Genomic DNA, 15,408 nt, shown 5'->3' on the forward strand with positions numbered 1-15,408 from the left:
GGTGACGAGGGTCCCAGCGCCTCAGAAGCCTCCACCTTCCACCGGACGAGATACCTCCCCCCAACACGCGCAGCTCCTTCCAAAACCCTCAGGCCTGCGCCTGGCCCACCTAGGCTGGGTGGGCGGTGAGCGGAGCGGGGGTGGCCGTGCTGCCGCTCCGCTGCCCGCGGTTCTGCAGTCAAAACCCAAAACCCCGCGCTGGTCGCCGGACGCAAGGACTTGACTTCTCCGCCTGTCTGGGCCAAGCTCCACCACACCCGCCCACATGCCGGGCAAGCGGAAGGCCCGGCTCTGACGAGCTGACGCCCCCATCCCACCCCACCCCATCCCCACCCCCACCCCTACGGACCTGCTGAGAAGGCCAAGGCCTCGAATTCTCTAGGATGACTCTTCTCAACATAAAGCTCTGCAGTTTCCCCCCAAAGCTGACCACAGACTTTAATGGTTTGGTCTCGTCCATTAACTTCTGGACTGGATATCATCTGACAACCGGAAGTGAGCGTCTCCTGCAGTTCAGTCACTCAGTCCTGTCCGACTTTTTGCGACCCCATGGACTGCAGCACTGTCCGTCACCAACTTCTCTGTCCATCACCAACTCCCAAAGCTTGCTCAAACTCATGTCCATCAAGTCGGTGACGCTGTCCAACCACCTCATCTTAAAACTGGGCAAACTGGTCTGGCAGTGGGTTGGGTCCTGTGGGTGACTGTGGACACTTGGCCTGAGTAGGGGTGGAGTGGAGGGAGGTAGAAAGGGCTTCATTGTTGGGAATTTCCAGTCCTGAGGGCCACAGATCAAAGCTGAGACCCACTCAGCTTTCTTTCTTAAAGCCACCCAGACCTAAGACAGGCAGACAGGTCCCAGCATAAATGCCTCTCCCCGCCCCCCAACCCCACCTCTTGGGAGGATCTTCTGGGACCTGGAAGTGCTGCCCTACTGTGCCTGTTATGGTGTCCTGGATGCTTCTCTGGACACATTCCCATGTGTCCTCCCACAGGCTTGATGGGAAGTTGAGAAATTAATCCAACAGAAAGTGTGGAGAGCGGATCCTTTTCCTTATTCCTCCTCTGGATCGAGATCTTGTCTGTCTGCTTCTTCAAAGCAGCCCTTGGGTCTAACAGCCTCTATTATGATAGGTGCTTAATAACTGTGGGAAAATTTAGGCTCAGAGTCAATGACAACCAGCACAGCGGGTGTGGTCAGACCTGCTCAGGGCTGCTCGGGGCTGCACAGCGCCAAGTTCTGGACTTCGTGCTGGTCCAGGCTCTGGCTCTTGTGCTTGGCTCCCTGTCACACTCTTTTCTTTTTTTTAAATTGGGAGATAATTACTCTACAATATTGTGATGGTTTTTGCCGTACATCAACATGAATCGGCCACAGGTATACATGTGTCCCCCCCATCCTGAACCCCCCTCCCACTCTCCCCACCCTGTCCCTTTGAGTTGTTCCAGAGCACCAGCCTTGGGTGCCCTGCTTCACGCATTGAACTTGCACTGGTCATATATCCTGTCACACTCTTTTCTTGGATCTGAGAAGATCCAGGTGCTGAGGGCCTCTGAGAAATATTGCTGGCCTTGAATCACCTGATTCAGTTGGTTCAGAGTGAACCACATTATTGCCGTTTTCTACATGCTCCTCTATTATCTGAGGCATAACATTAATACTGAGCTTTCCCTGGAGAACTCCCTGCACGGGCATCTCAGCTGTAGCTCAGGGTGCTGGGCAGCATGTCTTCTGGGACTTGCCTGGCAGTCCACTGGTTAGGAGTCTATGCTCCCAGTGCATTGGTTGGGGGATTCTTCCCTGGTGGAGAGACAAGATCCCACATGCTGCATGTATGTTGTGTTAAGCCACTTCAGTTGTGTCCGACTCAGTGACCCCATGAACTGTAGCCTGCCAGGCTCCTCTGTCCATGGAATTTCCCAGGTAAGAATACTGCAGTGGGTGGTCATTCCCTTCTCTAGAGGATCTTCCCAACCCAGGGATCAAACACAGGTCTCTTGCACTGCAGGCAGATTCTTTACCATCTGAGCCACTAGGGAAGCTACTGGAGTGCATGGTGCAGTCTAAAAAACAACAACAACAAAATAAACAGCAATTGCCTTTTCTTCCTCGAGCCCAGGAGGAAGCAGGACTCAAAGCCAGGACTAGAGAAAGAGGTCAAGCAGTGCCCAGCACACCCACAGGCCCTGTGACACCGCACCTCCCTCCCACCTCCTCCTGGGGTGCCCACTGTTCACTGACCTTAAATCAAAATTTCTCCCTCAAAGTCTACAAGCTTTATTCCAGTTCTGCTGCTGCTACTGCTAAGTCGCTTCAGTCGTGTCCGACTCTGTGCGACCCCATAGACAGCAGCCCACCAGGCTCTGCCGTCCCTGGGACTCTCCAGGCAAGAACACTGGAGTGGGTTGCCATTTCCTTCTCCTTTGCGTGAAAGTGAAAAGTGAAAGTGAAGTCGCTCAGTCGCGACTGACTCGTGGCGACCCCATGGACTGTAGCCCACCAGGCTCATCCATCCATGGGATTTTCTAAGCAAGAGTACTGGAGTGGCTTGCCATTGCCTTCTCCATGCCCCTAATTGGCTTCAGCTTGGATCTCAAGAATGAGAAGTTTCATTGCTCCTTCCTCAAGAATCACTTAGTCACACTCCCGAACCTCAGTCACAGCCCATGATGTGCCCCATGTTGGTCTCCCCAGCCTCCTCTTCTGCTTCACCCAGACAAGCTCCAGACACCCTAGGATAAGGAAGCCTGTTCAGGCAGCCCTCCTAAAGGTCAGGAAACCAGGACCTCAGTGCTGGGTGGTCGGCCTGCTGCTGAGGCAAGCCCCCGGTAAGTGCTAACAGTCCACTTCTCCCCCCTTTTTGATAATTCAGGAAATGACCCCAAGTCAGAGGTCTGGGAACTAGTCCCAGTCCTGCTCCTAAATGGCTGTGTGGCCTCAGGGAGTAACTTCTCCCGGCTTTGTTTTATTCATTTGCTGAAGGAGGGACTGCTCAGCGATGGGTGTCCTGAGCACAAGTCCACATGGCTGATCCTGTTACAAAGAATCTCAATAGACTGTCTTCACTAAAGACAGAAGTCTAATTTATATGAGCTCAGGCTCTCGCACCTTCTCTGGAAAATAGTGTAGGTTCTCCCCATCTTTATTCATTCTTGTGATTTTTTTTAGAGGGGAAGTAGAACTTCACACACCATGTCTGACTGTGCTGAAACTCTCCAAATCAATCAGATGAAGGGCCTCTGTCCACTTCAGATGAGGTCTGTGCTCTTCGCCCAGATACGCAATGGTCCCACCCCTGTGTCTGTACATGGAGACCAGTCAGGCACCTGGTGTCCATGCCTGCAGACAGGAATAAACAGGAAGCCCGAATGGTGAGGCCTGTGGTCCCTGTGGGTCCAGTTAACTCACCCACACTCTCCCCTTCCTTTTATTTCACAGGTAACACAGCAGCTTCTTGGCTGGATGATGCATGCAGAGCGCTCTGGTTACAGGCTCAGGGTGTCAGCTTCGGTCCCTCCCTCCTGTTCCATGCAGGGAGGCGTTCTGTTCTCCCCATATGGTGCAGAGCGGGGCACCACGCACTTGGCCCTAGAAGGTATGGAAACTCTGCTTCCGTGGTTGCCCCAGGGTCACCAACTCGACACTTCTCTGGGTGACAAGACCACGGGTAGTGTCTAGGGAGCTGGGAGGTGTGGTTTGGGGTCTGCTTGACTCTTGAGATCCTCAGCCTGCTCCTGTTTTTGCTCTGTTTCTTTGGGGTGATGACTTTGCTGCTTGCTCTCAATGTCTGGGAAGCCATGGCACCGAGTCCAGAGCTTTGGCAGAGAGCTGGCCTGAGTCCCTTGCAGCAGCAGGATGGGCCTCAGGAGGTAGAGGTGAGTCATGGGGACCCAGGAGGGGAAACTGTACTTGCTAATTTTAAAATCCCTGCTTGATACATTGGTGACGCTGTTTTATTATTTTCCTGGGAAAATGCACCAAATAGAGGAAATGGCAGTGACACAGAAAAATATTTCTGAGCTTAGAGTGTCATTATTAATCCCATGATTTCCAGATGGAATTCATTCATTTGGAGAAGCAGAAACTACTTGGCAGAAAGGACCACATGCAAAATCCTCACAGCAGCCTGAGATTAATGTCTACTCAAACAAAGGATGCATGAGGAAGCTGGGTTTCATGGCTGCTTTTAGTCATCGGGGCCCTGAGGACCAATAAGTGATCAAACTTGGCCATTTAGAGAGTTTTTTCTCCACAAGGTAAATAGATGTCCAAGTACAATTGCTCACATGTAACGAGGAGAAGTCAGAATTCTATTCTCCTATTTTATGTTTTTTAAAGTGGTGATTCTTTCACCTGATGGAAAACACTAAACACAGATTAACACTACCGACAAAGGGCTGCCTGTCAAGTGAGACTCAGCTTTAGGGGCCAGCAAGACTGAATCGAGGGCTTCCCAGGTGGCACTAGTGGTAAAGAACCCGTCTGCCAATGCAGGTCAGACATAAGACAGGCTGGCCTGATCCCTGGATCGGGAAGAAACCCTGGAGAAGGGCATGGCAACCCTCTCCAGTATTCTTGCCGGGAGAATCCCATGGACAGAGGAGCCTGGCAGGCTACCATAGGGTCACACAGAGTTGGGCACAACTGAAGCAGCTTAGCATGGCACGCACGGCAAGACTGAATCAATGTGAAAGTCCTGAAGGGTCTGCTGGCAGTGTCCCAGATGGCAGGCAGCCATGCTCCCCAGACTCCCTGAGGAAGTCGACCTGGCTCCCTGAGCCCCTCTCTGCTCTGACATGGTGATCCCCTGGGTAGGATGTTGGAGAAATAAAAGCAGGAGGTTTGTTGTAATCTTTTTTACACTTGATATATAGATGCTTTGATTAAACTTCCTCAAGAAAGGCCCCAACACAGGTCGATATTCATTTAACCCAAATCTAACCATTTAAGGAATTATTCATCTGACTCTGTGAAGTACTGGTCTAGATGTTTGGCCTGAATAAGATATAAAAGGTCCCTGCCTTTAGTGGCCTTGTCTTCTAGGAGGAAGAACAGGGACAATCGTGAGTAAACAAACAAGTGACAAATGGTATATCAAAAAGCAGAGACATTACTTTGCCAACAGAGGTCCATATAGTCAAAGCTATGGTTTTTCCAGTAGTCATGTATGGATGTGAGAGTTGGACCATAAAGAAGGCTGAGTGCCGAAGAATGGATACTTTCAAATTGTGGTGCTGGAGAAGACTCTTGAGAGTCCCTTGGACAGCGAGGAGATCAAACCAGTCAATCCTAAAGGAAATCAACCCTGAATATTCATTGGTAGGACTGATGCTGAAGCTGAAGCTCCAATACTTTGGCCACTTGACGAGAAGAGCTGACTCATTGGAAAAGACCCTAATGCTGGGAAAGATTGAGGGCAGGAGAAGAAGGGGGTGGCAGAAGATGAGATGGTTAGATGGCATCACTGACTCAATGGACATGAGTTTGAGCAAGCTCTGGGAGATAGTGAAGGACAGGGAAGCCTGGCATGCTGCTGTCCATGGGGTCCCAAAGAGTTGGACATGACTTAGCGATTAAACAGCAACAACAAAACAGACAAAAGAGATCATTTCAAGTATAATGCATGCTGGGAAGGAATCTCAGAAAGGTAAAAATAATGAGGAGAATGATAAAAATAATGAGGAGGGTGGGCAGTCCAGACAGGGAGGACCATCCTGAGGGGTAACATCTGAGCTGAGGGTTGGATTCTATTCTGTCCCTTCTGGAGGAAAAGGCAGCCCCATCCAGAGCCAGGTAAGTGTTCTGGGCAGAGAATGGAACATGAAAAAGCCCTGAGGCAGGAGCAAGGCCAGGCCAGTGGGTCTGGGAGGGAGGGAGTAAGGGTTGTAGAGCAAGGTAGGCAGAAGCCAGGTCATGTGTGGTCCAGTAGATGCAGACGGTTATCTAGGTTTGTTTTATTTTTAGTCAGCTTTATTGAAATAGAGTTTACAGGGACTTCCCTGGTGGTCCAGTGGCTAAGACTCTGCACTCACAATGCAAGGGGCCCTGGTTCCATCCCTGGCCAGGGAACTAGATCCCACATGCTACAACTAAGACTTGGCACAGATAAATAAATACATTTTTTTTAAATTCCTTTTTTAGATTTTTTTTTATGTGGACCAGTTTTTAAGCCTTTACTGAGTTTGTTACAATACTGCTTCTGTTTTATGTTTTGGCTTTTTGGCAGCAGGCATGTGGGACACATGTGGTGACAACATACAGCCTTGACGTACTCCTTTCCCGATTTGGAACCAGTCTGTTGTTCCATGTCCAGTTCTAACTGTTGCTTCTTGACCTACATACAGATTTCTCATAAGGCATGGTGGTCTAGTATTCCCATCTCTTTCAGAAGTTTCCACAGTTTGTTGTGATCTGCACAGTCAAAGGCTTTGGCATAGTCAATAAAGCAGAAGTAGATATTTTTCTGGAACTCTCTTGCTTTTTCGATGATCCAACCAATGTTGGCAATTTGATCTCTGGTTCCTCTGCCTTTTCTAAAACCAGCTTGAACATCTGGAATTTCACAGTTCAGGTACTGATGAAGCCTGGCTTGGAGAATTTTGAGCATTACTTTATAATGTGTGAGATGAGTGCAATTTTGCAGTAGTTTGAACATTCTTTGGCATTGCTTTTCTTTGGGATTGAAATGAAAACTGCTCTTTTCCAGTCCTGTGGCCACTGCTGAGTTTTCCAAATTTGCTAACATATTGAGTGCAGCACTTTCACAGCATCATCTTTCAGGATTCAAAATAGCTCAACTGGAATTACATCACCTCCACTAGCTTTGTTCATGCTGCTTCCTAAGGCCTGCCAGAGTCCAGCTCCATCAGCCAGGGAATCAGCCTGAAGGGATGAGCGGTGTCGGTGAAGAATGATGTAGCCTCTGACTCGAGGTATGGGACTACATGTTTATTTCAAGCATCAGGTCTTCTTTTATACTTTGACAAAAGCATTAGACAGCGGTTTTATATTTTCAGTTCCCCCTCACCCAGATTTATTGTCTCATTGTTGACCTTCAAGCAGAGTTCCTGCTTCAGGGATTCTCTCAGAATCCTGTTTACTTGTGATTACATTGTAACTCATGCTTATGTCTGGGCCGCATACCACATTCCTCAGTTTATTTCTTATCTTTCTAAATCCCGCTTGCCCCTAGTATCCTAAGCTCACTATCTCCTAAAAAGGCTTTTAACTATTCCTCAGATCAGATCAGATCAGGTCAGTCGCTCAGTCGTGTCCGACCCATGAATTGTAGCACGCCAGGCCTCCCTGTCCATCACCAACTCCCGGAGTTCACTGAGACTCATGTCCATCGAGTCAGTGATGCCATCCAGCCATCTCATCCTCTGTTGTCCCCTTCTCCTCTTGCCCCCAATCCCTCCCAGCATCAGAGTCTTTTCCAATGAGTCAACTCTTCGCATGAGGTGGCCAAAGTACTGGAGTTTCAGCTTCAGCATCATTCCTTCCAAAGAAATCCCAGGGCTGATCTCCTTCAGAATGGACTGGTTGGATCTCCTTGCAGTCCAAGGGACTCTCAAGAGTCTTCTCCAACACCACAGTTCAAAAGCATCAATTCTTTGGCGCTCAGCCTTCTTCACAGTCCACATCCATATATGACCACAGGAAAAACCATAGCCTTGACTAGACGGACCTTTGTTGGCAAAGTAATGTCTCTGCTTTTCAATATGCTATCTAGGTTGGTCATAACTTTCCTTCCAAGGAGTAAGCGTCTTTTAATTTCATGGCTGCAGTCACCATCTGTAGTGATTTTGGAGCCCAAAAAAATAAAGTCTGACACTGTTTCCACTGTTTCCCCATCTATTTCCCATGAAGTGATGGGACCGGATGCCATGATCTTCGTTTTCTGAATGTTGAGCTTTAAGCCAACCATTTCACTCTCCACTTTCACTTTCATCAAGAGGCCTTTGAGTTCCTCTTCACTTTCTGCCATAAGGGTGGTATCATCTGCATTTCTGAGGTTATTGATATTTCTCCCGGCAATCTTGATTTCAGCTTGTGTTTCTTCCAGTCCAGAGCTTCTCATGATGTACTCTGCATATAAGTTAAATAAGCAGGGTGACAATATACAGCCTTGACAAACTCCTTTTCCTATTTGGAACCAGTCTGTTGTTCCATGTCCAGTTCTAACTGTTGCTTCCTGACCTGCATACAAATTTCTCAAGAGGCAGATCAGGTGGTCTGGTATTCCCATCTCTTTCAGAATTTTCCACAGTTTATTGTGATCTACACAGTCAAAGGCGTTGACATAGTCAATAAAGCAGAAATAGATGCTTTTCTGGAACTCTCCTGCTTTTTCCATGATCCAGCAGATGTTGGCAATTTGATCTCTGGTTCCTCTGCCTTTTCTAAAACCAGCTTGAACATCAGGAAGTTCATGGTTCACATATTGCTGAAGCCTGGCTTGGAGAATTTTGAGCATTTCTTTACTAGCGTGTGAGATGAGTGCAATTGTGCGGTAGTTTGAGCATTCTTTGGCATTGCCTTTCTTTGGGATTGGAATGAAAACTGACCTTTTCCAGTCCTGTGGCCACTGCTGAGTTTTCCAAATTTGCTGGCATATTGAGTGCAGCACTTTCACAGCATCATCTTTCAGGATTTGGAATAGCTCAACTGGAATTCCATCACCTCCACTAGCTTTGTTCATAGTGATGCTTTCTAAGGCCCACTTGACTTCACATTCCAGGATGTCTGGCTCTAGGTCAGTGATCACACCATCGTGATTATCTGGGTTGTGAAGATCTTTTTTGTACAGTTCTGTGTATTCTTGCCATCTCTTCTTAATATCTTCTGCTTCTGTTAGGTCCATACCATTTCTTTCCTTTATCGAGCCCATCTTTGCATGAAATGTTCCTTTGGTATCTCTGATTTTCTTGAAGAGCTCTCTAGTCTTTCCCATTCTGTTGTTTTCCTCTATTTCTTTGCATTGATTGCTGAAGAAGGCTTTCTTATCTCTTCTTGCTATTCTTTGGAAGTCTGCATTCAGATGTTTATATCTTTCCTTTTCTCCTTTGCTTTTTGCTTCTCTTCTTTTCACAGCTATTTGTAAGGCCTCCCCAGACAGCCATTTTGCTTTTTTGCATTTCTTTTCCACGGGGATGGTCTTGATCCCTGTCTCCTGTACAATGTCACAAACCTCCGTCCATAGTTCATCAGGCACTTTATCTATCAGATCTAGGCCCTTAAATCTATTTCTCACTTCCACTGTATAATCATAAGGGATTTGATTTAGGTCATACCTGAATGGTCTAGTGGTTTTCCCTACTTTCTTCAATTTAAGTCTGAATTTGGCAATAAGGAGTTCATGGTCTGAGCCACAGTCAGCTCCTGGTCTTGTTTTTGCTGACTGTATAGAGCTTCTCCATCTTTGGCTGCAAAGAATATAATCAATCTGATTTCGGTGTTGACCATCTGGTGATGTCCATGTATAGAGTCTTCTCTTGTGTTGTTGGAAGAGGGTGTTTGCTATGACCAGTGCATTTTCTTGGCCAAACTCTATTAGTCTTTGCCCTGCTTCATTCCGTATTCCAAGGCCAAATTTGCCTGATACTCCAGGTGTTTCTTGACTTCCTACTTTTGCATTCCAGTCCCCTATAATGAAAAGGGCATCTTTTTGGGGTGTTAGTTCTAAAAGGTCTTGTAGGTCTTCATAGAACCATTCAACTTCAGCTTCTTGAGTGTTACTGGTTGGGGCATAGACTTGGATTACTGTAATATTGAATGGTTTGCCTTGGAAACGAACAGAGATCATTCTGTTGTTTTTGAGATTGCATCCAAGTACTGCATTTTGGACTCTTTTGTTGACCATGATGGCCACTCTATTTCTTCTGAGGGATTCCTGCCCGCAGTAGTAGATACAATGGTCATCTGAGTTAAATTCACCTATTCCAGTCCATTTCAGTTCACTGATTCCTAGAATGTCGACATTCACTCTTGCCATTTCTTGTTTGACCACTTCCAATTTGCCTTGATTCATGGACTTGACATTCCAGGTTCCTATGCAATATTGCTCTTTACAGCATCGGACCTTGCTTCTATCACCAGTCACATCCACAGCTAGGTATTCTTTTTGCCTTGGCTCCATCCCTTCAGTCTTTCTGGAGTTATTTCTCCACTGATCTCCAGTAGCATATTGGGCACCTACTGACCTGGAGAGTTTCTCCTTCAGTATCCTATCATTTTGCCTTTTCATACTGTTCATGGGGTTCTCAAGGCAAGAATACTGAAGTGGTTTGCCATTCCCTTCTCCAGTGGACCACATTCTGTCAGATCTCTCCACCATGACCTGCCCATCTTGGGTTGCCCCATGGGCATGGCTTAGTTTCATTGAGTTAGACAAGGCTGTGGTCCTAGTGTGATTAGATTGACTAGTTTTCTGTGAATATGGTTTCAGTGTGTTTGCTCTCTGATGCCGTCTTAACTAACTATTCTTAATTAACTATTCTTAATTATTCCTAAAACCTAAACTCAGCAAACTTCCTTTGCCATAAATATTTCCCTCCCAAACAGGTCTCAGGTAACAATCCTTCCCATGGCCTCAAGCTGCAGCCTACGTGCTCATCCTGGGACATTCTTTTTAAAAATCCTTGAACTAATGTCAATGGTTACTTTATAGATTATTTTCTGGGCACAACTGCAGAAGGCTTTGTGCTTTCTCATGCTTCTTTCAAGAACAATAAACACCTTAACATTCTTTCCAGCCAACTCAACCGAAGAAAGGAAAGAACAAGTCAGAATCACAAAACCTAACTCCTTCATCCCAGGAGCGTGCCTGTGGAATGAGGGGAGGGGGTTGGGGCTGTGCCTCCTTTTTGTCAGTAATGCCTAACATGGCTCCCGACATCGAGCCACTTGACTTTGCATTCCAGGATGTCTGGCTGTAGGTGAGTGATCACACCATCGTGGTTATCTGGGTCATGAAGATCTTTTTTGTATAGTTCTTCTTGTATTCTTGCCATGTCGTCTTAATATCTTCCACTTCTGTTAGGTCCATACCATTTCTGTCCTTTATTGTGCCCCTCTTTGCATGAAATGTTCCCTTGGTATCTCTAATTTTCTTGAAGAGATCTCTAGTCTTTCCCATTCTATTGTTTTCCTCTATTTCTTTGCATTGATCACTGAGGAAGGCTTTCTATCTCTCCTTGCTATTCTTTAGAACTCTGCATTCAGATGCTTATATATTTCCTTTTCTCCTTTGCCTTTAGCTTCTGTTCTCAGCTATTTGTCAGGCCTCCTCAAACCATTTTGCCCTTTTGCATTTTCTTTTTCGATCCCTTTTTTGCAAAAAAAGAAAGTTTGCATTTCTTTTTCAATCCCTGCTCAGGGAACTAAGATCCCATAACATGCATGTGTTAGTCGCTCAGTTGTGTCCAACTTTTTGCAGCCCCACAGACTGTAACCTGCCAGGCTCCTCTGTCCATGGGACTTTCCAGGCAAGAATACTGGAGTGGGTTGCCATTTCCTTCTCCAGGGGATCGTCCCAACCCAAGGATCAAACCCACATCTCTTGCGTCTCCTGCATTGGCAGGTGGATTATTTATCACTAGGAGAAGGCAATGGCACCCCACTCCAGTACTCTTGCCTGGAAAATCCCGTGGATGGAGGAGCCTGGAGGGCTGCAGTCCATGGGGTCGCTGAGGGTTGGACATGACTGAGTGACTTCATTTTCATTTTTCACTTTCATGCATTGGAGAAGGAAATGGCAACCCACTCCGGTGTTCTTGCCTGGAGAATCCCAGGGATGGAGGAGCCTGGTGGGCTGCTGTTCTACAGAGCCGGACAGAGTGGGACATGACTGAAGTGACTTAGTTTAGCACCAGACATGGCCAAAAAAAAAAAAAAAAGTAAAATATACAAAACCTAAAAGTACCCCTGTCCCCACTTTTAAGTGTACAGTTCAGCAGCAGGAAGTGCATTCACTTTGTGGTGCAGCCATCACCACAGTCTACCTCCAGAACCTTTCATCTTTCCAGACTGAAACTCTGTCACCACTAAACACTTACCCCAGACTTCACCACCCTAACCCCATTCCTGACAACCACAGTCTTCTCTCTGTCTCTCTAAACTTGACTGTGTATCTCATATGAGTGAAAACAAATAATACCTGTTGTTTTGTGACTGCCATGTTTCCCTCAGCATCACATCTTGGAGGTATATCCATGTTGTAGCAGGTGTCAGAATTTCATTCTTTTCAAAGTCTCAGTAACATTCCACCATATGTATCTATCACATTTCATTTGTCTAGCCATCCATTGATGGACATTTGGGTTATTTCTAGCTTCTGGCTATTGTGATATGTGTAGTGCTTTTGTGAACATAAGTGTATAAATATTTGTCCAAATGTTTAACTTTAATTCAGTTAAATTTAAATAGCCACATGTGTCCAGTGGGTACCATATTGAATAGTTCTAGACATTTTTAGAGGACAAAGCTAAGAAATATATTTTTTAAATTATATTAATTCATACTAATATTTCATATCCAATTCCAGCATTATAGGTTTTTCCATTTATTTTATATTTATACCTGTTCTGTCAAGTGAAAAATAATGGTTCATAATATTACTATCATGGCATCCGGTCCTATCACTTCATGGGAAATAGATGGGGAAACAGTGGAAACAGTGTCAGACTTTATTTTTTGGGGGGCTCCAAAATCACTACAGATGGTGACTGCAGCCATGAAATTAAAAGACACTTACTCCTTGGAAGGAAAGTTATGACCAACCTAGATAGCATATTGAAAAGCAGAGACATTACTTTGCCAACAAAGGTCCGTCTAGTCAAGGCTATGGTTTTTCCTGTGGTCATGTATGGATGTGAGAGTTGGACTGTGAAGAAGGCTGAGCGCCGAAGAATTGATGCTTTTGAACTGTGGTGTTGGAGAAGACTCTTGAGAGTCCCTTGGACTGCAAGGAGATCCAACCAGTCCATTCTGAAGGAGATCAGCCCTGGGATTTCTTTGGAAGGAATGATGCTAAAGTTGAAACTCCAATACTTTGGCCACCTCATGTGAAGAGTTGACTCACTGGAAAAGACTCTGATACTGGGAGGGATTGGGGGCAAGAGGAGAAGGGGACGACAGAGGATGAGATGGCTGGATGGCATCACTGACTCGATGGACGTGAGTCTCAGTGAACTCTGGGAGTTGGTGATGGACAGGGAGGCCTGGTGTGCTGTGATTCATGGGGTTGCAAAGAGTCAGACACGACTGAGCGACTGAACTGAACTGAATATTACTATGCTACTTATTTGTTTTACTCCACTTTATATAGTTCCAGAATAACAGCATCAATATTATTACAAACACCAGGATCACTGGAAACAATTTAAGATTTCTTTGCAACTCTTTTTGTCTTTAGTATACAGTCTATTGCTGCTAAGTCACTTCAGTCGTGTCCGACTCTGTGCGACCCCATAGACGGCAGCCCACCAGGCTCCCCTGTCCCTGGGATTCTCCAGGCAAGAACACTGGAGTGGGTTGCCATTTCCTTCTCTAATCCATTGCCTTCTCCGATACAGTCTATTAGATATGTACAATAAGATTGTTGGGTTTTAAAGTCACTTGAAATTATCCTTTTCTGTTGGTTAAGCCACCAAGCTGACATAGTTAGTTTCTTCCTTTTACATCTATTTGTTTGCAAATCTTGGGAGGTTTTTTCTCTGTTATATTTTGGGTTTTGTAATTACACAGTTCCAAGTCAAATGTATGAGCACATTTAGAGAAATGTAGTTTCTATTGCTGACCCTCCTGTGCCTGGTTGGCAACCATTGTAATGTTACCTTATAATGTAAAGTATCTTAGTGTTTTCCCGTTAACCATGTGTTCTGCCCACAGGTCACTCTGGGGCAGAACACAGAAATGGTCCTTGTACCTTTCCCAGCCTTTGGCAGTGCAGCTGGACCTCAACCAGCTCCTACTGGTGGACACAGGGGCTGTTTTCAGCCTTTTGTTGTCCTTCTGTTCTTTAGTAGAAAGTGTATTAATCATTGATATGGACAGGCTCAGAGAAGCAAAGCTGAAAAGGAAAAACCCCATAATTTGGGTGAGGTGGGAAAGAGAACAGTTTTTCTTAGAACACCTGTTCTGGGCTGTTCTGCTGAGTCAGTTCTGTTCCTCAATCCAGGAGGGAAGAGGTCTGGGCAGCACTGCAGGGGGAGGACTACAGAGGTGACCGCTATCCCAATGAAGTTCACAGTCCTAAGAGATGCTGCACTTTTAGCCAGGCTGGATGGCTCTGATGGATCTTGCCATCCCAGGATGAAACTACAGGACTTCCTGGGTCCCACTGTGGCATCAGGAGCCGCTGGACAAAGCCAGCGACTGACCAGCAGGGCCAGCAGCCTTGCAAGGCGCAGGTGCGCTGGAAGTTACTGGGCTCTGCAAGGGCAGGGAATACACCGATCAGCCGAGGGTCCAGGGCCCAGCACCAACTGCACTGGCTAGAGGGATCCTTCTGTTGAGGCAGTCCGAGTGCATGTTGGAAAAGAATTTCCAGACACAGAACCTTTCAGAATGGAGTCAGTTTATTAAGAACAAAGAGCAGAGATAATGTGGGCACTGCGAGCACAGCGTGTGGACCTCCTGACAAACGAGGGAAAACGGACAGTTTTCTCGGATTAATAACCAATTTTAATAGCCTCAAGACAAAATTCCTGCTAGATGGTTGGCTTTAGGTGATTGGTTGGGGCTCTGTAGGGTGCTTACTAGAGTGCTGCTGCTGCTAAGTCGCTTCAGTCGTATCGGACTCTGTGCGACCCCATGGGAAGGCAGCCCACGAGGCTCCCCCGTCCCTGGGATTCTCCAGGCAAGAAACACTGGAGTGGGTTGCCATTTCCTTCTCCAATGCATGAAAGTGAAAAGTGAAAAGTGAAGTCACTGAGTCTTGTCCGACTCTTAGCGACCCCATGGACTGCGGCCCACCAGGCTCCTCCGTCCATGGGATTTTCCAGGCAAGAGTGCTGGAGTGGGGTGCCATTGCCTTCTCCGGCTTACTAGAGTGAGCATCTGCCTAATGGGGAGTCAGGAAGCTCCTTAGTGATCATCAGGGGCTTTGGGGAAGTTACAAAGGGGTTCAGTTTCAGAGGTGACCTTGGTCGTGAGCTCCGCTTCTATGGCCTTGGTGCGAGGCCTCGCACCTGTGGCTTTGGGGCAGGACTCAACACTTTCCTCACACCCTGAGTCCAGACTGCAAACACACACGCTCGGACAGGTGGAAATGGACCACGCTGACCCCAGACAAGGCTGGGGCGTGCACAGTGAGCAGGGAGGACTCAATTCAGCTCCAGCCCAGCGTGGCATATTGTTCCAGGTCTCTGGTCTCAAAAAGAGAAGTGAGAAACCTCTATTTTACG

At 46.7% G+C, this 15,408-nt stretch overlaps 1 protein-coding gene and 1 non-coding gene across 2 annotated transcripts in view; both read left to right on the forward strand.

Moving 5' to 3' along the window:
• Positions 1 to 3,284: 3,284 nt before the first annotated feature.
• CFAP74 (cilia and flagella associated protein 74) overlaps positions 3,285 to 15,408 on the forward strand; it is a 103,519-nt gene continuing 91,395 nt past the window's right edge. Inside the window, exons 1-4 of the mRNA XM_055583793.1 lie at positions 3,285 to 3,323; positions 3,440 to 3,596; positions 3,797 to 3,876; positions 14,314 to 14,412. Of these exons, the coding sequence (XP_055439768.1) occupies positions 3,285 to 3,323; positions 3,440 to 3,596; positions 3,797 to 3,876; positions 14,314 to 14,412 (375 nt within the window). The remainder of the gene's footprint in view (positions 3,324 to 3,439; positions 3,597 to 3,796; positions 3,877 to 14,313; positions 14,413 to 15,408) is intronic.
• TRNAV-CAC (transfer RNA valine (anticodon CAC)) lies at positions 5,998 to 6,070 on the forward strand. The gene has a single exon. It is a non-coding gene; the product is annotated as a tRNA-Val (tRNA).

This window comes from Bubalus kerabau, chromosome 5 (assembly GCF_029407905.1).
Source record: "Bubalus kerabau isolate K-KA32 ecotype Philippines breed swamp buffalo chromosome 5, PCC_UOA_SB_1v2, whole genome shotgun sequence".
Classification (NCBI taxonomy): domain Eukaryota; kingdom Metazoa; phylum Chordata; class Mammalia; order Artiodactyla; family Bovidae; genus Bubalus; species Bubalus kerabau.